The following is a 24513-nucleotide window of genomic DNA, read 5'->3' as shown; positions in this document are numbered from 1 at the left end:
CCATCCAAGAATGATAAAAATGTGACAACAACAAAACTGAGATTTGGGATTTAACACTGTTTTCTAGAAAGGGGAAGATAAAGTAAACATAGTGTCAGAGGCTAAAGAAGTAATACCAGCTAGCACTACAAGTAGCTAGCATCGTTCAACAGAGACCTGTAAGCAATAAATTCAAGTAACAGCAACTGTGGCCCTTACCAAATCTCTAGGATACAGCTGGGTGAACTACATCCTGCTACTCTGCTTATTCACTAATCTCTAAAAAAAAAAACCAACCAGCCAAAAAAAACCCCACTGCAATGTAGAATTCCTGTATATTCTGTCCAATATAATTAAAAATATCCTTTTATAGAGTTGTGGAGCTAGTGACATCACAAAGCACCAACACACAGTGGTACAAGGCAGCACAGATGGTGGGCAAGGAGGATGGGTTAAATGCTAGAAGGATGAGAGAACGTGTTTTTAGATGAGGCATGGCTTAGATCAAAGGAGGAGAAGCAAACAACTTCACCACTATTTTAGACTTCTTGGACTGCACAAACAGTGCTCAAACGGTTACATGGTCTGTCAGCTGCTCACTGCAAGAGAAGCAATCATTTCATTTGGTCATTGGCACTTCTACTGGCCTCACATGCTATGATTCTGGAAGTACAAACATTACATCTAAGGGACAGCAAAAAGAAAACACCCAGCAACTCACAATCAGTGCCCAGTGGCAGTGTATAAGAGCTTCTGAACTGATGAAGGAGACTTTACCCAACCTTCTGAGCAGATATATAACCCTTGCCATAAAGTACCCTGAGCCTAGAGACATCAGATTTTGCTATCACTGAAGTAGCTTGCCACTGAAAGGAAGGCCAAGAGCTTTTCCTCCCTTTTTTTTTCTCTCCAATGAAAGCTACATGGCCTCAGGATAAGTGGTCTCTATTATAAACACACAACCATAAGCTACAAGAGGAACAGACGGTGTGGTGTTTTTCTCTAACGCGACCATTAATAATCCAGTCCTCCCACATCCATTAAAATGCTCCAATTTTTGTTACTCAATTAGTTCAGTCCTTTTGTTACTGTAGCTACTATTTTTCTTCCCCTTGTAGTAGGAAAGAAAAATTATTCATAGGGTATTCTGAGCAGTCATTTCTGAATGCTAGGTATTCACTCTGTTTTATGTGCCAGAATCTGCCCGGTACAGTGCAGTTCTCATCACACTGAAAACACAAGAGATGAAAAAATGCTGACAACCATTAAATTAAAAGGAGAATGTAATTTCAGGTGTAATGCTTACATACACTGTTGCTGCAACTATTTGTTTGGAATGTGATACAAACAGTAATAAGAAACCCAGCAGTGCTTAGCAAGGCATGTTATTCTAAAAATATCTAAACTGGTAAATGTACGTGAATCATGTTAAAGCAGTCAAACAAATCAAAATTCTACTTTAGTTTCAAGAAAGCATGCAAATCTTTTCTTAAAATCATTAAGCCATGTGGGAAAAAAATCAAGTAAACAAAAAGTAGTTTTGTTTTTACAAGTTGTATGTTCTGGTTATTTTTTGCCTTTTTTTTTTTTTAAAAAAAGGAATCGCTTGTTATATGAAGAATTTATTTAAGATTTTCATGCAACTGACATATAATGAATAATGCCTCTACCAGAGAGATAACTATAAAAGTTGAAACCACATTTTAAATGGTGTTAGGTCTGCAATCAACTATAATTTTATCGAAGTCTTTTTTGTTAGCAAAACAGTACTCTAAGAATTAACTTCTGAATTGTTATAACGAATACTCATACAAAGTTATTCTCACAAGCAGGGAGGAAGACTTTTCATTGCTCAATACCGTTCTGTAACAAATTATTAGAGAACAGAGGAACAAGATGAAAAACAAAAGATAGTGACAACAGAGAACATCATCATAACAATACTTTCTTTGGTTCACCATAAACTTTCACCAGTTGTTTTGAAGTTGAAATTCCAAAGTTACATTGTTCCCAAACCAAACAATAAAGGGATATTTCAATTTTACAACTGCTTTTAATTGACTTAAATGCAATAAGATTGTGCTTCTATATGTTTGCAATTGTTTATTAAGAGCAAAGCATTTTTCTAGAAGATGATACAGTTTTTAATAAAGCACTGGGTTTCCTTGACTCACTGTGGAGAACTGGGTTGACACAGCGCTTAGCGATATGGTGTAGTTGAGAATGGTCTAATGGTTGGACTAGATGATCTTCAAGGTCTTTTCCAACCTAGATGATTCTGTGAATCACTGCAGAGATAAGCTGATAAAGGATAAGAAAATGCTGAGTAGTATATCCCTCATAGTCAAAGAATAAAAAGCATCCAGACGAAGGGACATTATTTGCAGAAAGTATGGTTTCCACTGGAATTAAAAAACCTCAAGGCATTCTGCTGTAAATAAATACCCCAACAAGTTATCTTGGCTGGGTTCAACTGACCTGTGCGCCAACGAAAATAGTGGAGAGTCAGCGTGATAACAATGGTAGAGGGAAAGGCTTTCTAGATACATGTGGAACCTGCATCAAGCACTCATTATGGCTTGTTCAGCATTTTCTTATGGGAAAAGTTAAAAGTATAACTATTTTATATGCTTTAAATACATACATAAAAATAAAACACAAGCAGCACAATTCACGATTCCCCTGGTGGAAGCAGCCATTGCTCAGACCAACCCCTCTGGAACATCTCATCACATCCTAAACTGCATATATCCTTAATGCTTGTTTCCACATGAAACCCACCACTGTTGCATTTCCAGTACTAATAATGTGAGGGAAATGGTTGGGGCAATACCCTTCTTGGAAGATGGTGTATGACACCCTCTCAGCTACGGCAGCTACATCATAATTGGCAGAGTCAACACCCATCTTTGTGAGAGAAATAAAGACATGCAACAGTTTGGCAGCAAGGTAGCTCAAACACATAGAAACATCTTGTACTTTCTGAAGTCCAGTTTTCAGCTAAGATTTTTAATAATCACAAATATATAAGAAACAAGATGAAACATGTGGTTTTCTCCATTCCTGGATATGATGTTTAAACACTTTATGATCAATCACTGTACTGCAATGTCTCCCATTGTAATACCAGAGGAGTAGTAATGGGGTAAGGTCAAATTCAACTTTGCACATCAAACTGCAAAGTCCAATGCAAGACTTCTTTTCCAGTTCCTATTGCAACCTCAGTTATGCAGCCCTGGCCTACAGTGCTTTAATCTATTTTTTTTTCCAGTCTCCATGCGAGTATGGCATACTGAAGTACAGTTTCAAAGAAGTGGTATACAACTACAGCACGTGTGCTACAAAAAGCCCTGAATCTACCCACTGCAAACACTAAAAAGCTGTCACTGTGCTTTTAATCTTCACCGCGCAGCAATAAAATGCAGCTTTATTCTGTGAATACCACCACAAATAATGCTACCGGAGAGGTCTCCCTCTCCCATGGGCAGTATGTCTTCTGCTACTCCCCACCTAAGAGCTGCACACGTGGCAAAGAACTAGGAGTTTCCCAAATACCAAAACTCACTTTTAAACACTTAAGTACTATCATGGCACAAGTAACACAAGTATAAACAATGATTCAAAAAGCCAACACTACCTTCAAAAAATTTTTTTAAAAAGTTTTGCCAAGGTGTTTCAATTTTAATTTTATTATTCTTCTCAAAAAGGAAGCTATTTCAAGATTGGTGAAGGTATGGTATGGGTTCACTGTAAATCTTTAGCAGCTGACAACAAAAATAAAGGAAAATACTTGTATCAATCAATATTCTTGCCTCTTCTTGCTACACAGGGCTAAAAAAACACTTTGCTTTTTCCATCAGTATAATGCCACCTCTGTCACTGAGCTATGCAACAAGACTGATTACTGTCTTTGTTTTAAAGCCTTGGCTATGCTACAAAAATGATCTGTTGCTGACAATGGATGTCAGCAATAGACACAGCTGAAGTCAGCTGTATGGACAAACACAAGCCTTGTTTACACAAGGACATCTTTTGGTGTGACCTGTGGTGTGAATTTAAACCAATGTAATTATGTGTTTTTCCTGTTTACCCTCATCCCACTCCCTATAGCTCTATTCAGATAAGAAATTACTATTTAGGACTTCAATAGAAGACAATTAAAATAACTACACAGCCCACACTGTACAGGCAGCCAAATTCCCAGTCTGTCTGAACTGAGCTGACCATGTCAAATTACACCTGCTGTAGACATGCTAATGTAAAGGCACTGTAATTTTTCTTCTTTAGGATTTGTTTTTAAACAGTTTAATAATCACTACATCCCACCAATGCCTGCATAAGGCTTAACTAAACAGTGATAAATACGCTTGAAATATCTAAACTAACTGCTTAGAGCAAACAGGTTCTCCTCACCTTAGACCTAACCTTGGTTCAAATCCTAATCCTCCTTTCTATTTGAACATCAAAGCCCCACTCAGCAGAGGGGCCTCCCTCCACCGAGGTGAACTCCACAGCCAGGAAACACACTGGTGCTCTCAGTCACAGCCAAGAGATGAGGAAATGTTCAGACTGGTAAACATGCTAGATGCCAAAAACCTTAATGAAGGAGGGGGGGGGGGAGAAATAAAAAGGTTTTCTTTTTCTTTAAAGCCCTATATTTTAATTTTTAAATGACTTAAAATAGGTGCAGTCCAACGGGCGAAAAGGTAATGGCTTTTCTGGCCTCTCCTTTTGGTTTTCTTTCAAACATACAATTAAAGGCACGCTAACTCAAGCTAAGGGTCTTGCAAAGAAAAGAAAAAACTCAGCAGAGGCCAGAAAGCACATCACTCAGATTCGTAAACCCAAGAGACAATGCCACTGGTAAGAGCCATAATTGCCTACTAAGCTGAAGGGCAGGAGCACACACTGGTGTGGCAGCGCTCACAGGGCATGTGCTTCCTGCTCCATCTTTCCTCAGCAGCCAATGCAGCCAAAACCCTCTGGTACAAGCACCTCATGCCAACGAGACTCGGGGGCAGAAAGATTATTTAACTTGTCCCTGCTCTTCCCTCCTTAGCTCTGAACAAAGATTTACATAGCATGCCGAAATAAGTCACTTCTACTTCTGGCCCTTGTGCAAAGCTCTAACAACTTAAATGAAAACAGTAGCTGTGTATGTGTGTGTGGAGAGGCAAATGTGGAGGTAATGAAGCAGAAGTTGTGCTCCTTTAGCCTTTCATGATAGGACTCCAGAAGAAATTTCACAGACATGAAAGTCAGCATCCCAGGTTTAGCATCAAGATCTTGAAAATGAGAATTTGTCGAAAAAAGTGACATTCATTACCTGTCATTTGGAAATGTTTGCTGCTATCTGAAGTCATTACCAGAATATGAGTAATTTTGTTCCTCGAGGAGGAAAAGGGTTGTTCTTTTAGAGATCAGGTATTGGTACCAATATTACATAGGGAGTGATATCAACACTGTTACCTTGGTTATAGTCACGTTGGGATGTTCACACTGATAAGATCCCTGCAAGGACAAGGCTTAAGATGCAACATGGAGTTAAGGGACAGTAATTAGATATAGCATTAAGCTACTTATAATTCAGACGTGAATCTCCATTGGTTGAGAAAGGAATATTAACATACTTAAGACAGCTTGACCGATACCAATTCATTTGTAAATATCACAAAACCTGAGAAATATCCCTTCTTAGGAATTGCATTAGACTAATTTTTTTTTACCGAGACAAGCTGCTGTACTGCCAACAAGCAGACTTTACAACAAGCAGCCTTCCAGGAAAGATTTTCTTTCCCCATTTACTATAGATTAGACTCTTGCTCATGAGACTTCCTTTAGATGTTGGCTTGTCTGCATCTCCCCATCCACACATGGAGAGGGTAGTGGGGTTTTGTTTGTTTTAAATAAGAGGTTATGCCAGGTCCTCAGTTTCTGACCTAGGTTATCCTACACAGCTGCATCATGTGGATTAATTCCACAGTGAGATTAACTCTTTTCATGCCATTATTTCACAGTAACTCAGAAAGGCCTTCTGACCCAAGTGTTTTATAATACAATCATGAATATAGCTTTACTGGCGCAAGGCCTAAAACTGCTCTCCAGCACTCATTGCCTCTTCTCCCTGGACACCTTCCTCCTTCACCACTGACTACAGAAGCAGCCTAAGGAGATGAACCATCTCTAAAATTAATTTTTGTTAATAGTTCCTCTCCTTTCTAACTCCCTGATAGACTTTGCTTGGAAAGGCTCTGAGTGTTAGAGCCATTCAGTTTGAAAGTTGACTCAGTTATCACCCTATATGCACCAAAGTGCTGTGCAACATGTCAGTCCCTGCAATCCCCTCCAGTCTCATGGGATCTGCTCACCACAGACACTTAGTTTGCCTGAGCTTCATTAAGAGCAAAATTACATTCCCCTGCTCACTCCCACCCCTTTACCCCAAGAGATGACTGAAAACTCTGGGATCCTCCTGGACGGAACACACCTTAAAAGGTAACATCTGCAACACCTCACTGAGCTTCCAGTGGTAAGCCATGGCGACGCTTTCCTCTATGCAAGGGATGCATAAATTCAGCTTCAATAATATCAGAACCCGATTTAGAGACTTCAAAAGATGTTACTTGAAAGCTATTCCAGATGTGTGGGCGATACCTAGTTTTCCATTCTCACTCTTGGCTTTAGTACTTTAGTAACTACTCTATTATTAACTGAAGGCAGCAAGTCCAAAACAAGGACCACAGAATCTAAATTTCAGTAAGGAAAAAGAAAATTAGAACAGTGGAACCATAGTTTCTGTAGAACAGAAAAGTCACCAATTACACCACTTTGGAATCAGCTGAACTATTCTGACATGAAAAACTAACCAGCTGAGCCAAAACACCAAGATTCCCTCACAAATCATTAAGAAAGAATCTACACTGAAACACACTCAGAAGCTCATTTCCAAAACATCAACTAACCTATAACAACAAAAGGCACAAAAGAATAGGTTTTGTGGGGAAAGAGGAGGAGGAACACTTTCAAGTGTTACAATCAAAAGAGAAGCAAAACTGGCTTCAAGTTTGCTTTGCTTCATCTTCTGCTTTCAGTTTGAGATGACAAGAAGCCACCCACAGACAGAATGACCAGATATGACTGCAGAGCAAAGGTCCCAAATATTGAAGACTTTGCACACAGGAAAAAAAAAAAAGGAAGTCAAGTTCCGCATGGAAACTAGAGGTTTGTTTATGTTCGGATACTTGCAATCACCGCCAAAAGGAAGCTGTGGGTTTATTTTCAGGGATCTATTTTTAGAGAAAGCATTATCTCAATATTGTCATTTTATGGTATTAGAGGAAAAAATGGTTTCCTTGTACTAAACTTAGAGTCATCACGTTTCCTGTAAGTAAGGATCAGCTCAAAAAAAGCCCCACTGAAAAATAAGAAAATCTTTCAGGGTTCTTTTTTCTTCACTAGATGTTGAACCAACAGTTACAAACAGGCTAATGGCACTTCTTAAGTCTCACAAATGTGAAAAAAACCTGGATAATTGTTATCATCAAAGAAAACAAGCTTTTTGCTGAGCCCCAGATTTGCTTAAAGGCTACTTTCAAAAGATGCCTCTGATGTTGGCATTATACTAAACTCATTTTTACATCATACTAATATAGAGACTCATTTTCAAGCCTCCAATTACTGGCATAAGAAATAAACCAACCACTGCATGGTCACCCTCTCAGCAACCAGCACACCCCTGACCTTCAACCTGTCCCCAATACACACATAAACACGGTAGGCCCAGAATCACAATGGTACATTCAAACACATGGACTAAGACTACAATGTTATAAGAAAATGTCAGAAACTTCTAAGTGCAACACAAATAGCATGCTTGTTACACACAATTCACTGTAGAATTACCAAAGGTAATAACCAATAGCCAAAAGTAAAGCAAACATTCATAACTCATGGAAACTAAGGTAAAGTTTTCTATGGTTTTCCTCCAGAAGAAGGATATCCAATGCTTAGGAGGCTAAACAGACACATGGAGCAGAGATGCTGTATTCAGTTGACTAAAGTATAAACTAGCAACATTATAGTAAGTAACATCCCAAATAACTTAAACCACTTTATTCTTGCATATAGTTCTTCCATACACTTGCCACTGGCATTGTTCTATGGTCAAGGCTTTAGAAAAAGGTATTCTGTGTTAGTTCTGACCAGCAAGCATTACAAAAGCCTGTCCTTAATGATGCCAGATACAACTGAGGTTTCGTAATTAAAATCCCTACGACGATGAACTCTGTAAAAACATTACAGCTCATTATCTCTCTAGAAACACATATGAAACAGGTTGATCAGCTAGTGGGCAAGCCAAGGCAAATACAATGTAGAGCTAATTTGACCATGAGATTAGTGGCCTCAAACATTTACAGGCTGAAGTTCATATTTTGTATTAAAAAGCTCTGCAAAGTCTGTGTTCCACTCTAAGTTGGAACCTGCACTTTAATCTTTCTCCTAGTTGACCATGCTTGATACAAGAAAGTCAGACATTAGCATCTGACAGTACCTGAAATAAAGATGAAAGCTATATGCACAAGTGGATACGGCTTATTACCCGTCACTTTAATTAATGAGCAGAATCTTCTGTGCTGAAGGAAACAACAGTCCCACAGTTGATTATCTCTTACTAGCTTAAAGGTGGATGAAGCACAGCTGAAAAGCAGGTACACCTCCAGCAGTAATGCTCAACTGTTGCTCACTGCATTTCCTCAGCATTGTTCCTGTAAAACACTGGCACAAACTGATCATCTTGGTCTTCTATTTTGGAAATATATTTGCAGAACTGCAAACAAGTTCAGGAATTTATTTTTTAATTCTATAGAATTTATTTATATAAATACAGCCTGTAACACCAAGCTTGTGTGCAGGCAGAACTCAGAGCAGTTTTCCTCAGCAGAAATAAAAATCTTGTTATAGATAAGCTTTGTCCTTTTCACACGGTTCAAACTCACACTTTACAATGTAGTCTTCAAAGACAACTGTCAAACTTGTACTGAAAAAATAGCTCAAAGATATAGAGACAGCTGATCAGAACTAGGTAACTTTAGAGAAAAAAAGCTAAACCATTAATTTTGTACTGTTGTTTCAGGTAGGTCTCTATACAAGTTGAGGAAAGATGGAGACTACTGCCGTAGAGGCTCCTGCATTCCTTACTCGTATAGCATAAACTAAATTCAAATCTGCTGTTATTTTCTGCTAGTTTCACGATGCAAAAAAATGTGTGAAGAGAGCATTCTGCACTGACATTAAAGGAGTAAGACCAATATGGCAGCATGCCCTTCTGCCTTGAATTTGCTATTCTTGCTGGTTTTAGCTTTTTTAAACATAATGTACACTGACATCCTAATTTAGTCCCTCCTTTTTCACATCAGGCTAGGGTCATCCGGAACACCACATGCATTTCAACTGTAGACTTTAAGACAAAGGTGGCTGAAAAAGGGAAGGGAAAATACAAAGGCACACAGGAGAAAACTCTTCAGTTTGATAGTTTTTAAATCAATGATCTCTTCTTGTATATTCCTCGTGTTTTAAACAGGAGGGTTCTTTTGTGTATAGGTGTAAATCCACTCTGGCACCTAAGCTCCACACAACAGCTTGTTCCCCAGAAACCTGCTGTCTCTCCAGCCACAGCTGCGCAACTCAGCTTGGGAAGAGGCCAATGGTGCACACACACATACGGCTGTGTGCCTGTACATCTCTGCCTACCAACACGTATAGTGTGGCCACGCACAGGCAGTTTATGGGAGGCAGTCATGCATTATTTATAGCCCTTGTCTGTCATCACCTTTTCCTCTACCTGCCCAGTTGAACCGAGCACTAAAGCAGGAAATTATTGTCGCATGAAGCTGTCGACACACTTCCTGCTCTCCTAAACCCGAGAGGGGAGAAGTCCTGTAGGGTCAGATAACCCGTCCCAGCATGCCCAGTGATACATGCTATTTCCAAGAAGATAAAATTCTGTCCCTGATTAAGCTCTGCAATGCTGAGGCAGATGTTGACATCCCATTTTAATTGCATGCCTTGGAACATGGAGAACTGATAACCCTTTTTATTCTAGCCAAACCATCCATGTCATGGTTTGTGTAGCAGTTAACACTTATACAGCAATTTCACATGTTGAAAAATGTGAAATTAAGTTTAGCTGTGAGAAGTGTCAAACAGCAGCAGCTCGCCACCACACCCCAAATATAAGCCTCACACAGAAAGTTCCACCACTCAGTAACACCTTATACATAAAACCTCTCTCTCTTCTTCGACATTAAGAGTGTAGCTTTTTCAGGTTTTGGAAGTGGCAAATGAGGAAAGCCCTCATCATGTCCTCTTCACTGTTAACTGCATATTCTTTGCCTGTCCTTCTGTATTTGATATTCAAGTAGTAAACAGTGGCAGATCAGAATCACTCTGCAAGTAATTGTGTGGGTTCCAAAACCATCATGTCAACTTTATACAGACAAATTCTTTAAAGCCATGAAGATGTCCCTTTCTTCCCCCTTTGCTCTCCCTCACAGTTGCATAAGCTTATTTTTCAACATTTGGCAACAGAACGAACATATTAGATCACAAAGGACCAAATTTGTTGTTTTCCTTTTGAGCTTCCTTAATTAGGACTCCAATATTTGGAAAGTAAATGGAAAGAAATGCACTGTGGTATAGAGCTATCAATATTAATGAACAAGCCACATCTCCAGCTTTTAAAAATATTCTGTTTGAGCCTAAATCAGCATATCTAAAAGTGACCTATTTGGAGTAAGTATGTCACCAAGTTTGATATTTAGGTCAGCATTCATGCAGTAATTCCATTTCATCCTGGAAACAAGATTTCTCTTCACCTCAGGACACAACGTGTATAGGAAAAACAATCCTAACACCTATTCACAAATTCCTTCCAAAAATTTACTAAACTTCTGGGGCAGAGCACAAGAGCTGTCTTGGCTAAGACATATTTCACCGTTAGAATGAATCAGATTATACAGGAGCAATGCTCATTTTACATCAAATTGAGCCTAAGTCTCTGCAAACATGAATTCAAATGTTCTGTAGCATCCACATATTTATTGCAGGAGTAATGTGCTAGGATTTGTCTTATTCTGGAACACCAGTAAAAAGTCAACATTGCCAATATTCTGTGGGGAGAAAGACTGCAGAGCAAGCATTCTTTGCAAAGTCTCCTTTCAAGATTAGGCTTGTTATTTAAAAGTTAAAACAACATCATCTTCCAGGTCTTTTGAAGTATACAGAAGACAGACATGAAAATTCTTTTCATAGTTAAAAACTGAATTGAGCAATTTTAATGAAATATTTTGCCAGGGATCTCCTTCTGCATTAAAATGTCTAACTAAAGCTTTCATAACACTTGTATCAGAAACCTCAGTCTTAGCAGCATGCATCAGGAGCATGAAGGACTGCAGAAAAACTACACCTAAACATAAATTAACAAGAATGTCAGTTTCAAAACAAATGCTATTAAATAACATCCATAATTAAAATACAATCTTAAATGTTATTCATAATAATTCACAAAAGCTCAAGTATAATATACAACACCACGATTAAAGAAGAATCTGAAAGCATCATGTGACCTAGCCCATAACCAGCAACTACAAGCTCAGTTAAGAGTGCCAGAACATCTCCCTTCCTAAATTTGCTTGCCTTCATACATGCAGTGCTTTACATGGTATTTTCTTGGTTAGCAAGAATATTTCAATTTCTCTGAATCTGAGTAGCTTCCAAACACCTGAGGCAGAGTACCTTATATAAATGGTGAGGTTTTTTTCCTGCGTGAGAACGCTAGCTTGCCTGAACTGCAGAGCTGAAGATCAAACTTTTTCTCATTTATTTGTAAATGTAAATCAGGGATGATGTACCTTACAATTAAGCACTTAGACGCGAATATCAGCTGGAGGAAACTTGAGTTACTTTTGCAGCATTACCAGTTTCTCTGTTTCTCTTCTTCAGAAACAGTTACTGCACAGTACTTCCCACACAACTGCCTTGCATACAATCATGCTTGTCCCTGTTTTTCCAAGTATAGGAAACCCAAACATTAAAAAAGCAACTTGAAGCAGCAAAGTACTGTTTCAAAATCCAGGAATCCAGAATACCAAGTCTCAGTTTTTGAGGCTGGGGGTGGGGAGTTGAGGAAAATGAAGCATCATTTATTTTTTCCTTGAAGCATGTTTCATCAACAAAAGAAACAGCATAGTGAGTTTCTTCAGTTCTGACAGTCTGAAAAAGACACTTGCAACTATGTATTTTCTTTCTACTCTTACATAAGAAAAATGGGAGGTTATCATGAGTGCATGGGGATATGTTCTCATGCTGGCTATAGTCCCGATGCTGTTAGTCATTTGGGTGAACCAGAAAGAGAGAAGCACAGCATGGCACAGAATGAGCTTACACTGCCAGTAATTCAGAGGGGCTTTCTGGCCATTTATCTCTACTTCTGAAGTTCATTGTTTTCCACTGTTTTTCACACTCATTAGATTTGCCTTTCATTTATCTGATGTCAAAGCCTCTGGAGATGAAAGGGCACTACTCTCCCAGAGAGAATCACAAAAGCCACAAGTACTCAAAAACCTGACAGACCATACCTTACCATCTCACAAAACACGCCTTGGGGATTTTTACCTTGAGGCTTAACAGACCTGAGCAGGGATGCCAGAACAGCGTCTTTAAAAAGAATTTTAAAACTTACTAGAAAAAAAATAAAGGACATTTTAAATGATACATGTGTTGGGAGGTGCAATAGTTAGTGGTCGAAGAAAGTTTGACATAATAATCAAACTTCTTAGAAAAGCCCACAACCCAGGCTGTACCACTAACAATAGGCTGGATAATATATTACTGCAATCTAAAAAGACAGAAGAGATCTAGTGTACCATAAGTATCTTCAAGTAGTACTACATAAAACCAAGTTGCTTTAATATAGTAAAGAGCATGGACAGTCCTATCAAGTATAAAACTAATGGACAGTTTAGGCCCAACTAGAAAACCAAAGAAAGAGTGCTGAGAGCCCAGCAAAAGAACTTGAATGTTAAAAATATAAAAATACAAAACATCCTTATATTACTTTAGAGAGTATTTATCAAGAGAAAAGTGACAGGGATTAAGAGATAAAACAAGTAACAGCAGCACAAAGAGGAACTGAAGAGTCAAACAAAATAATGCAGGACCTAGATTACCCAAATAAATTGTGCTCTAAAGACAGTATAAAATTTAGTTTATGAAGGCTTCAGTTAGCAATTTTTTTTTCCTGACATAAAATAATTGCTTATTAAAAAAAACAAAAATCAAGTAGTTATAAAACTAAAGAGAGATTCAGCAACATTTCCAAGCAAGAAAAAAATTCTTTAATTCTAACAGTTTTATACCTTTAGGCTCCGTGTAAAGAATGAATTAAAAAACTGATGCTATTTTACATTTTATTAACACTGAAACAAAGCTTCTTAAACTGAAATTTTGAGTTGTATTTGTTGTCCTTTTTGTTCTAATGATCTTACTCCATCCATCCAGCTGGATCAGGATTGGAAAAGGGAGAAATTCCAACACTTTGCTTACACAACCACGGTAAAAAGAAGTCTCAGTATAAATGCAGAAAAATTCACCTCCCTATTGCCTGTTACCAAGAGCTCTCAAATTGAAATTTTTTGATGCAACACTAACAGCAGCAACAGCAGTTCATGACAATGAAGCCAGAAGAGGTACTATATTGCTGCATGAAGGAGACAAGAGTTGGGGCAAATGCTACAAACATCCCATTCAGGCAGGAATTAGCATTATTCTCACCTTTGATGCTTGTCGAAGCCATCGCAAATATTCAGTGAAGTTATCGAAACAAATGTAGTAGGTCTGGCTTTGAGGTCCAGAGGAGCTAAATGCTAAACAGTGCTGGTGCTTTTTCACTTCTTCCACCTACAGCAGACACACAAAACTGTTAGTGAACGAGAATGAAAAGCCTCTTTGCAGAACTCCCCAGGGCAAAATTAAAGTGTACCTAAGAGGAGCTCATCAAGTAGAGCTGGGCTAGCCCTCTCAAACATTCAAGCTGGATCTTGGCTGTCAAATATTCATGAAATCTACACAGGCAAGGAATGACAGCAGAAGGATGAAGGATCCAAAAGAGAAAAACACCAAGCACATCAACATTTTAAGAGAGACTGAGCACCATAAAAGGTTCCCAGTGAAACACATTTAAGGCTGTCTTTATCAACCTATGTAAGTACAATTTATACTCCTGGTTATTAAAAACAGTCTTAACAAAATGCTTCTCTTACAGCCCAATTAAATTCTTTGGCATTTCTCAACTTGCTAAAAAACACCCAGAATACATCATTCTGCTACCATACACGAGAAGACCCACACAACTTATGGTCTCAGTGTCTCAGCACTGCATTCTGGAAAGCCTTTGAGAACCAGGAAGTGCAGAGTATTTATGGGGTTGAGGAAGAATATTTTTGAGTGATAATTTAAAAAACACTTAGTTTTGTGCCAAGCATCCTCCTCCCAAGCTTTGTCAGCAGAAGCTCTCAGCACATTTTTCTCAGCTTGGTACTCCTTTTCTTTTAAAATTTGTTGTCAACTTTCTGCTTAACACAGTCTGCATGTTTTACAATACACAAGGCATTTCTGTGCAAAAACAACTTAGAAATTCCATTTTAAACAAATTTTTAAAAGGTACACAATCTCTTCTCTTTATAAATTAAAAAAAAGTTTTTTTTTTTCATCTCAAAGAGAAGGCCAGTGGGGACCTCAATACTGTCCTCTATGGTGTGCTACAGCCAGGAATACAATTCACTCTCAGAGTTCACCCACTGTTGCTAAAAGAGGACAGTGTCTCTACTTCAGTACCTCCAGGGAAGAGTTGAAGAATTATGAAAGGAGATAGGAAAAACAGCTCCTAGAAGGCAGCACTACTTTCCATATTGCTAGCATAGAATATTAATAAATCAACTCCAGTCTGCATATACACGATTGTGAAGCCTGTTTCTCTCCCAATGTCTCTTAAGAAATAAACTTACCAGTATGGAAGGTAAAGGAGCATTAGTTCTGGTCTAAGTTCATTCTCAAGATGATGATTCTCTTCCCATTACCTTGGCTAATCAAGTCAATAATAGTGTTCTGAAACACTATCTAGGTTTAAATAGTAACGTTGTAATCTGTCTCACTAAACTTTCACAGAATCACAGTATAGTTGAGGTGGAAAGGGACCTCTGGAGATCTCTGGTCCAAACCCCCTGGCTCAAGCAGGGCCACCCAGAGCCAGATGACCAGGACTGTGTCCAGATGGCTTTTAAATATCTTTAAGGAGGGAGATTCCACAACCTCTTTGGGAAACCTGTGCCAGTGCTTGGTCACCCTCGGGGGGGGGAAATGTTCCTTGTGTGCAGACTGGACCTCCTGGGTTTCAGATGTAATTAACCAGAAAAAAGTCTAGTTTCAGCTTTTTACAAGTAAAAATGTTTGTTGCTGTTCACTTACAACAGATCACTATTCATACAATGCTAAACGCTCAGAAAAAACCCCAATGTTCAAAATAAGCCCATGCCCTTATCGGTTAAGTTTCAGATCTTAAGAGTAACTCAGCACGCATAAAACCTCAGTGAGGAGGCATGGTACAGATTTGGCTAGGTACTGCTGCACATATAACATTTAACACTGCACACACAAACCCCAGAATTTGTTTCCCTTGCTTTTCTTTAGCATTTTAATCCACACATTGTAAATTGTTAAACGTGGCTCTGACCATAATCAAAAGTCATTTATACTTTGATAAACCCATTTATAGAAACAATCTTTTGGGGAGTCGGAATCACCATAATTTAATGCAACTTTCTCTGTGTAAAGAGGTAAGGTTTAAGCAAGCAAATACATAAAATAATATTTCTTACTTTTCCACCAATTAAAGGGAGGACATGCATCTTTCCAGTCTGGCTTTCTTTTACTGATGAGACAATTAGGCATGTTCCACAAAGGATAGCTTGGCGTCTTGTCCATCTGTTGACTGGCAAATGTATTTTCCCTTTGCGAACATTGTACATTCCTGAGAGCTGAATCCGTTCGGAGCTGCCAATGCTGTGGGGCTTTCCTGAAATAGAAACAAAAGCATCTACTTAATCACAGAGAATCTTTACCTCTTTTAATCAAGTCATCCTGAGACTTTATCAGCAAGTTTTCAAGATGCAGAATGCAGTGCGACAAACAAAACACAGCTTCAAAACCATGCAAGCAGGTAACTTAGCTTCAGTACAGGTTTCTTTCATAGGGAGAAGTATATGACAGGTTGGTATCATGGAGAGCAGACCTCATTAAATAATCTGCAATAGTCACAGAAGTACCAGTTAATGCACCAGTCTTCTCTATGGGACCTGGAAATCAAATGTTCATTGTCAGCAGTAATTGGTTACTGTTGAGTTCACGTTGATTGTTTGGTAATCGTAAAAGGAGTGATATACTGTACGCTGGCCTGCACCTTTGCACTTCCGTGTCTCTTCTGGCCATCCTTAAGGCCACGGTTTGAATAGCTTCAATAGCTTCCCAAAGAATATAGTTCCTACTCTCTCCAGCCCACCCTGCTCAGTCTAAGCACCACAGCAGAGGTAGCGACAATGTAAACAGATCAAACCTAGATGAAACCCCTCAAAGACTCTGCTTCAGACTGAGTAGAGCTCTGGAAAGAGTCAAGTTCTTCTGTCTGCGTTACATTGAATTAGCTATTTATAATAATTCAGATTATTAGCAAGACTACCAATTAGACCAAATCTGTTAAATTACTTTAAATGGCTCAGACTCCACTAATCTAATCTATTAATAAGATTCTACTCTATAGAACCCATCATTAACAATGGCAACACAAAGACAAGCATCTCTCATCTCTGCTCTTACAGGACCACGTTCATTTAGAATATAAATAGGAAGAAGCACAGTTTACTCATTCTAATCTGAAGTATTTATCCACACCAGGTTACAATGACAAATCCTAAACAGCCCAGCCCTGATCTGAGTCATCCAAATAGACTAAGTCTTCTGCAAACAAAGACAAGAGGTAACCATGTTCAAGTCAAACCAGTTCAATATTTCTGTAAGAACACCAGGGTGAAACTTTGGAGAGGAGCTCCTCTTGATGAATGAACCAAAGGCTATGTTAATTCCAAGTAGCTTCCTCATCATGATAGAAGATACATCACTCATTTTCCTACATTTATCTTTACCAAAATTCCTAAAAATCAGGGAATTAGTAACTAGTTAGGACTCCAGAAAAGCAGAAAGTTGATCCTGTCTTCTAACCCCAGTATTTCAGACCATTGCCAATTAAACTGCAGCACTGTCAAGTGCTGCACATTATTACTCCAACTTGCTATTACTCCTGCTAGTATGACAGCTCATTTGTCTCAATGAGTCTGCTCTTGCCTTCAAATTATCTATGGGAAGACAGAAGACACCTACCACATGGCCTACCCACTGCCATTCTCTCATCCACACCTACACCCTGCGCCAATGCTTGCCCTTATCTTTAAAAGCAGACTTCTTGAATCTTCCTGCTGGTTTAATGAGCCAAGACTTGGCACAGTTACCCCCAAGCCTTGCTCTGCTCTAATAAACACTAGCGTTTAGGCTACCAATGTCTGCCAGTTTGGATATGCAGGAACATCACTGTTGCTTGAAGCTAAAAGACTGAAACTTTAATGCCCACAGGGCATCAGCATCTAATACAAAAATAGGAGCCCCGAGAAAGCAGTCATTTCACTGCCAAGTAAATTCAAATCCAACAACAGAAGCTGTGGATAAACACTTTGCCCAACAGGGAAACAGGGGACATCCACTCTATACAGAGCTACACAAAGACTGATAGGAAATACAAGTGAGTAAAATAGAGCAACTCAGCCTTAATTAAACGCAAAAGCTGAATCAAAGTTTACATTTAGAATATGAAAAATGTGGTTGCTTAAGTAACTGATAATTTACCTAGCCTGTGCAGAACAATGGACTCCATGCCGCAAAGCGCTGATTAAAGAATTAACCACACACAGAAACAATAACATCTGTGTAACAGAGTAGAAAGTGCTTGGTAAGTCTTAATAGTATGGTTGCATAAGGATTAGCTGTCAAGGGGGTGGGCAATTTCACCTCAAAAATCATGTTTTACAGTCATATTCCAGGGCCTGTTTCTGGTTGTATACTCTCTAACTTAACTGGAAAAGCACAACCCACTGCTGATAGCACCCCTTAGAACTGCAAAGTACAACCTCAATCCCTTGGGAAGCCAGGGTCATTTAGCATTTTAATACAGCTGAATGCAACTTTACCCATTGAGAAACCAAGTGCATAATTCTCACTTAATATGGGCAGACCTGTGTCCTGGAAAACATCAAACTTCAGAAGTTCTCAGGATTATGGTGAATAACAAAGATGAGCGCTTACTATAGTGCTGCAGCCAAGAGGGTTGCAAGAAACACTACAGCATTTAGGAGCAAGAGAGAAGTAGCATTACCCTGTCTAGTCTAGTGGTAAAACAACTACCACACTGGGTGCCCACACTGCACAAAGGGTACTGACAAATTAGTCTTCAGAAAAGTTACAGGTCAAAAAAAAAAAGTCAGAAGCCTGAGAAACCTGCTTTCTAGGACCAGACTCTCTTGGACTAGCAACATTAAGTTAGGTCTAACTGTGTCTGTAAAACTACTCAGAAGTCTCTAAAAGGCAGTTCTTCAAATTTCATATACATTCACGCAGGTTGCAAGTCCCAAGTCACAGTAACAATCAGTAAATGTTTACTAGAAAAGCGAGAACAGAGCTATCCCTAGAAGTATTCATGCTAGGTATGAAATGTACTTTCTCTCAAAATCCAGATTTGATGGGAAAACTACCAGGGCAAGACTCTTCAGTTATTCCTAAAAATGTATTAAAAAAAATTACACAGTCCCTTCAAACTCTAAGGATTTAAGGTGCTTTTTCCCAGCGAGTACTACCCCTTGCTACATAAAAGCTAGAAGGTTCCTGATGAGAACATAAAGAAATACTGAGCCTATTTCATTAAAGCAAATCGTTTCTCTCTTCCTATTCTTGTCTACTTCACTCCATAACCAACCATCTGGTTGGACCAGATGATCTTTCAAGGTCCCTTCCAACCTGGGCTCTTCCATGATTCTGTGATGCTATAACTTGAAAAACCCATGTTTAACATTGGATCACATGTTATTGCCCGAGATGCAATCTGCTCACATTTCAGTTTTCTTCCTGCTTAAAGGGTTGTTATCAATGTGATCTGACAGGATCACAGTGTACTACTATCATGCAAGGGGGGGGGGGGGGGTGTGGGGGGGGGGGGGGTGTGGTGTGGTGTGGTGTGTGTTTAAAAGCCACTATCTTATTTTCATTTTAAGTAGAGGTTATTCAAGAACATACCAACTAGTTGTGAAACCAGATTCCTAAATCCACATTAAGTTTCGCAGGTAACCATGAGCAAAAGCTGTTTGACAAGAAGCAGCCTTACCTACTGAAAGATAAGCTTGTACAGGCTACAGCTTTAAAGAACTCAGATATTTGCTGCCAGGAGAGCATAAAAGCAGAAAACGTTTAAATGACAGCGAACTCTACCACAACAGAAATGGGATAGGACTTGGAAACGGTGTGAAGCGATCCTAATGCTGGCTCAGGGAGGAAAGCAGCAGGTGGTTGGGTCTCGGACTGCCCCACAAAGCAGCTCCTGCAAGAGGGCTCATCCCTGACACACTGGGGAGCAGAGAACAAAGAAAGGGCTCAGAAGTGTACCTGACTTTTCTATGGCCTAAAAAATAATCAAATGAGATGGCAAATGACCTTTGTCTTTCAAGCTTACAGGAGGAATGGGGCAATTCAGACTTCACCAGAATTCCTTTAGGCTAAGGATCAAAGACCAGAAATTATGACATAAACATAGCGTCCCCACGAGGTAACCTACCAGTGCCCAGTGGAAGCACTATTTTCAGTAAACGCATCAGCAGTTCTGGAAAATTATGTTCTGCAATCTGTCTCACAGACCTCCCATTCAAGATTTAGAAGACTGCGTGAGATTCACATTCACATATTTCTTCTGTTTTAACTATACCCAAAGGGAGCAGATGAGTTTTCACAGGGGCCTGTGATATTATACTGAAGCTGACAGGCATGCAGATAAAATGGTAATGATAATTCTTTGTGACCTGAAACACAAATCTAAATCCTGCCAAAAACTTATTGTTGTCTCCATCAGAGTGGAGGCAAATATGCCAGAACATCTAGAAGAGTCTCATACCAGAAAATGTTTTTCAAATGCTAAGCCCAACCAGAGCAGTTTGAGTATTTTAGCAAGAAACCATAAAAAGATTATTTTTCATTCCTGTTAGGACTCCAAGACTACAGCAACTCCTAAGTACCCCCACAACAGGACTTCTGTTCTGCACAAGGCATTAGAGGAGATGCCTCAAGGAATTATGAGCAGACCACTCATTTGGCTATCTTGACATTCATGGTTGAATTCCTCTCAGTTTTAGTTTGTCCCAAGACCTGGAGGGAAACTAGTGGTATGTAAAACAAGGACAGAGAAAAGCAGGGAATGTGACTGTCATTGGAACCACAAACCGTACCCTGCTTTGCAGGAAGCAACACCAGCGATCTTTCCATGATGTTAAAGAACTGAGACCTCACCACGAACAGTCCAAGGATGCTTCAGGTACGCAACATACTGACATCCCACCCAGTGCAAAGACTTAAAATCTTATTAAATAAATACCCACAGCCACTTGCTTTGGATTCTGGAGTAAAGCTCTTTAACCCAGCGATGGAAGGCATATGGAATACATTACCATCAGACATTATAAAATACCAGCTCATTATGGGACATAAAAGTACTCGGGGAAAAAAAAAACCTCTGTAGCTATACGGCTGATTAAGTTGCAAGTACTTATTATTTCCCCATTTGAAAAGTACAGCCAATAAAGACCGCCTCTAAAGAATGATTTAAAACATTACCAAAATAAGAGTGGGGAAAAGTGTTGACATAAGAAATGCATTCACTTCTGTGCAGTGGGTCTTATTTTTATTACTAATATTGGTGTGATGGAATGAAAACGAAAAATTCTCCGCAAGCTGAACAGGTTGCATGGTGCAGCCAGACCAGTCAGCTGCAGAGACTGGCCACCCTGACCTGTCTTGGGTATTCACCAGTGGTAAGAAAGACTTCAGTTATTCAGTAGGAATAATGTCTAAGTTTGAGGTTTTTCTGAAGTGACTAAATGACTCTGGGAGCCTAATTTAGGGATGTCCCTTTTCTGCTACAGCTGGGCCAGCTACAGAGGTCAATCATCCTCAGCTGCACACTGCTGGGCCCCTGGCCCATGGCCAGCATTGCATCAACTCCACTGCATCAGCTGCTCCTCGTACACTGTCCCCAGGCCCTTGCAGACAAAACAGGCTGCTTTAATTTCTCGTGTCTCTTTTCGACTGAGAAGCCTTAGGACTCTTTTTGACAGAAGCTCATGGTGAGCAGTTCAGCATGGAGAGCAGAGGAATGGCACGTAGGGGCCAGAGCTGTAACACAGTGGCTGCTGCTGGAGAAGATATGTAAACCCACCCACAGCTTTCAGCAAGCCATTTCAGAAATAAGATATTTCACACATTAACATTCTGTGAACATCAAGTCCTGTATGCACTGGAGAAAAAGAAAACCCAAAACCCACCAGTCAGTTTTGGAGGTGTTGGTCTGAATCCAGTAAGCAAAGCTGGACTATTTCCTCACTGACCAGGTGAAGTCAGCAGGGTGCATGGCAACCTCTCAGTTCACACCCGGAGCACCGTCCCCACCACCCCTCTGAACTGAAATCAGGAACACCTCAAAGCCCCCTTACTTGCAAACTGGGGCATAGCATCGGTCTTGCCTAAATATGTGTGAAGAGGCCTCAATTAGCTCAAACACTGAAAACCCTTGAGTGTCTTTGCCCACCCTTTGGGAAACTGTACCACAATAGCTGTGGCTGAACCCTTATCGCCAGATCATTCTGCAGATTTCTACTGTTGCCCAAACCCTTTTATTAAATACAGATGAAGCTTCAAGCCTGCAATGTTTTTGAAGCTTCTCAGTCATTTAAGGTTGCTTCCCCTTGCATTCTTGTCAAACTAGGGACAGCAGTGATGACTTCAGGCAAGGCCCAGCGCAATGAGATGTATAAAAATAAAGCAGCAAGTTGGATTAAAAAGAAAAAAAAAAAAAAAAGGAGGGCAAAGGAAGCAGAAAAGTACAAGTAAAAACTCTGAAGCTATTGTACTGCTCTCATTTTTATTTTAAACTTACGAAGAAAGCCCACTTACAGTTACATGCTTTTTAGAAGCATTTTCCCTTGTGAAGATCCACACTGTCATAATTCAAGAACAAAGGCACAGAATTAACAGGTTTTATATTTAACTAAGATCAAGGATTCACTTAGTAGTCTACCAGCAACCAACTGAGGATGCTTTTGCAGAGGTAACAGACCAAGTATATACATATAGCAAAATTTCACCTGGCAAACCATTCCAAAATCAGCAGTTGAAATTCTGCACTCCAATCTACTCAGACTCTTAAAAATTCCTGTAAGATTTAACACAAGGCTACCAACTGATTCTGTACTGCTCCATGGAAGAGGGGCTCAGTCACAATTATTCTGTTCTTATGGGCATGTAACTTTTAGTACAGACTTTACTCCTTATACTCCTCCATTTTGTTGTACTATGTATTAATATGGGGGCTGTGGGAAGCTCTGAAGTAGTTTTCTTTTAGGAATCAGCAGTTCCAGCTTTACTGCTTGAAGGCTGTTACCTTTTCAGCGGAGAAACAAAAGCAGACCACAAACATTAACTTGCTTTTTTCTTTAAAGAAACGTTCATTATGAGACAACATTGGCAGACTAGAAGACAAAGCCTTTAGCCTTTGTTAAACATATTCCTACTTCACAGGAAGATCATCCTTAAAGACAAGCATTATCATGTATGATGTCATGCAATAAAACAGTTACTAGTTTTATAGCAATAATCCTGCCTTCCACTTAAATCCTCACTGGAGGAAAGGTTTGTATGAATTTCATAATGCAGAAAACATCCCTCTCTTTACCCCTCAGAGAGATGAATGTTTGTTCACTTAGTAACTCCCTGTACCTTGTTCTCACAAGACTCACCACCTCCACACAGGAGCCCTAAAACCATGGTATCAACATTTTAAAGGATACCATAGGCAAAAAAATTTTTTAATTGCCTTGTTTTAAAAAAGCTTTTCTAATCATGCCACATATTTATCAGTGGAAAATGGCTGCAATAGCTCTATGTCAAAAGCTAAATATCAACTTGCATAAACCAAAAGTTTCTGAAGAAAACCCTAATAGTGATTTATCAGAATTCATTTAAGAGTCACTGTTAACCAGCACAATTTCTGCACCAGAATGACTTAATAAAGGCACAGGCTGAAGGAGGATATGTAGTGGTAAACAGGACACTACTTGCAATTAAAAGCAAACAAGGGAAGCACAGTGGAAGTTCATCTGGATTACTATGCAGAGGCAGCAAACTCCAAGTCTTGGAATCCAATTGTTCTGACTGTAACAAGTGAATTCCAGATCTAGCTGCTCCACTGTCTCTTGGCAGGTTTTACAGTTGAGTATAGCATGTGTAAGCAAAACCCCAGAAAAACAGTGTCTGTCTGCTCCCTCCCCTCTGCCAAACAGATTGAAACCCCACCTTTTCTTAAACTCTTCAGCCCACCTATCCCTACAGACTACTCCTGCAGCTGAAACACAGGTCCTTCACATCTAACACAAACTCAACCCTACACATCCCTACCCACCTCACTTGTCCGCAGGAAATTCAAGCAAGTTACATGCAGGCAGGTCTGTATTTCAGCAGCAATGAGGCTCTCAAGGTGCCCCTGATGTCCTGACTTCTGCTTGCCTTAGAAACACAGTGGGGTGCAGGCTGAATTCTGTTATGTCCAAATACTTAAATTTGAAGGAAGTTCATAAAGGGGATAAGAGTTGCCTGCTCTTCAGTATCAAAACTCAATACCAACTCCTTTGGAAAAGCACCGTATGCCACCTTTGCAAGGAATAAGAACTGAAATATCCTGAGAAGGAACCAAGAAGAAAAAAGTAATCTTTCTTCTGTGCTTTAACAAAGTTATAAAAAGTTAATACTGGTCTAGAGGCTTCCAGAAAGTACTATCTAAAACAACTTTCTCATCCTGAGCTTAGGATTTATTTAAAGTAGCTACTGAAGAAGCTCTTCAGTGAGATCTTCTACCAAGTATTTTTGCTCAAAGTAAATTTAAAGTAGTCTTATACTGAGAAGATTTGTGCCAGAATCTGATCACATCCCTTACACGCGTTTCTTAGAAAGACTACTTTAGCAACACATTCCAAATTATCCCTTATTAAAATGGCCTCAGGAAACTAAACTTTCTGAATAGTTTTACAACTGTATGCATGGATATTAAAGGCATGAAAATTTAATAGA

At 39.4% G+C, this 24513-nt stretch overlaps 1 protein-coding gene across 1 annotated transcript in view; it reads right to left on the bottom strand.

Moving 5' to 3' along the window:
• The window catches only part of PHLPP1 (PH domain and leucine rich repeat protein phosphatase 1), a 139917-nt gene that overhangs the window by 49753 nt on the left and 65651 nt on the right, over positions 1-24513 (bottom strand). The window contains exons 2-3 of the mRNA XM_074899575.1: positions 15912-16108; positions 13810-13935 (exon numbers count right to left, since the gene is read on the bottom strand). Of these exons, the coding sequence (XP_074755676.1) occupies positions 13810-13935; positions 15912-16108 (323 nt within the window). The remainder of the gene's footprint in view (positions 1-13809; positions 13936-15911; positions 16109-24513) is intronic.

This window comes from Athene noctua, chromosome 2 (assembly GCF_965140245.1).
Source record: "Athene noctua chromosome 2, bAthNoc1.hap1.1, whole genome shotgun sequence".
NCBI classification, from domain to species: domain Eukaryota; kingdom Metazoa; phylum Chordata; class Aves; order Strigiformes; family Strigidae; genus Athene; species Athene noctua.
This window is presented reverse-complemented; position numbering and strand designations above follow the sequence as displayed.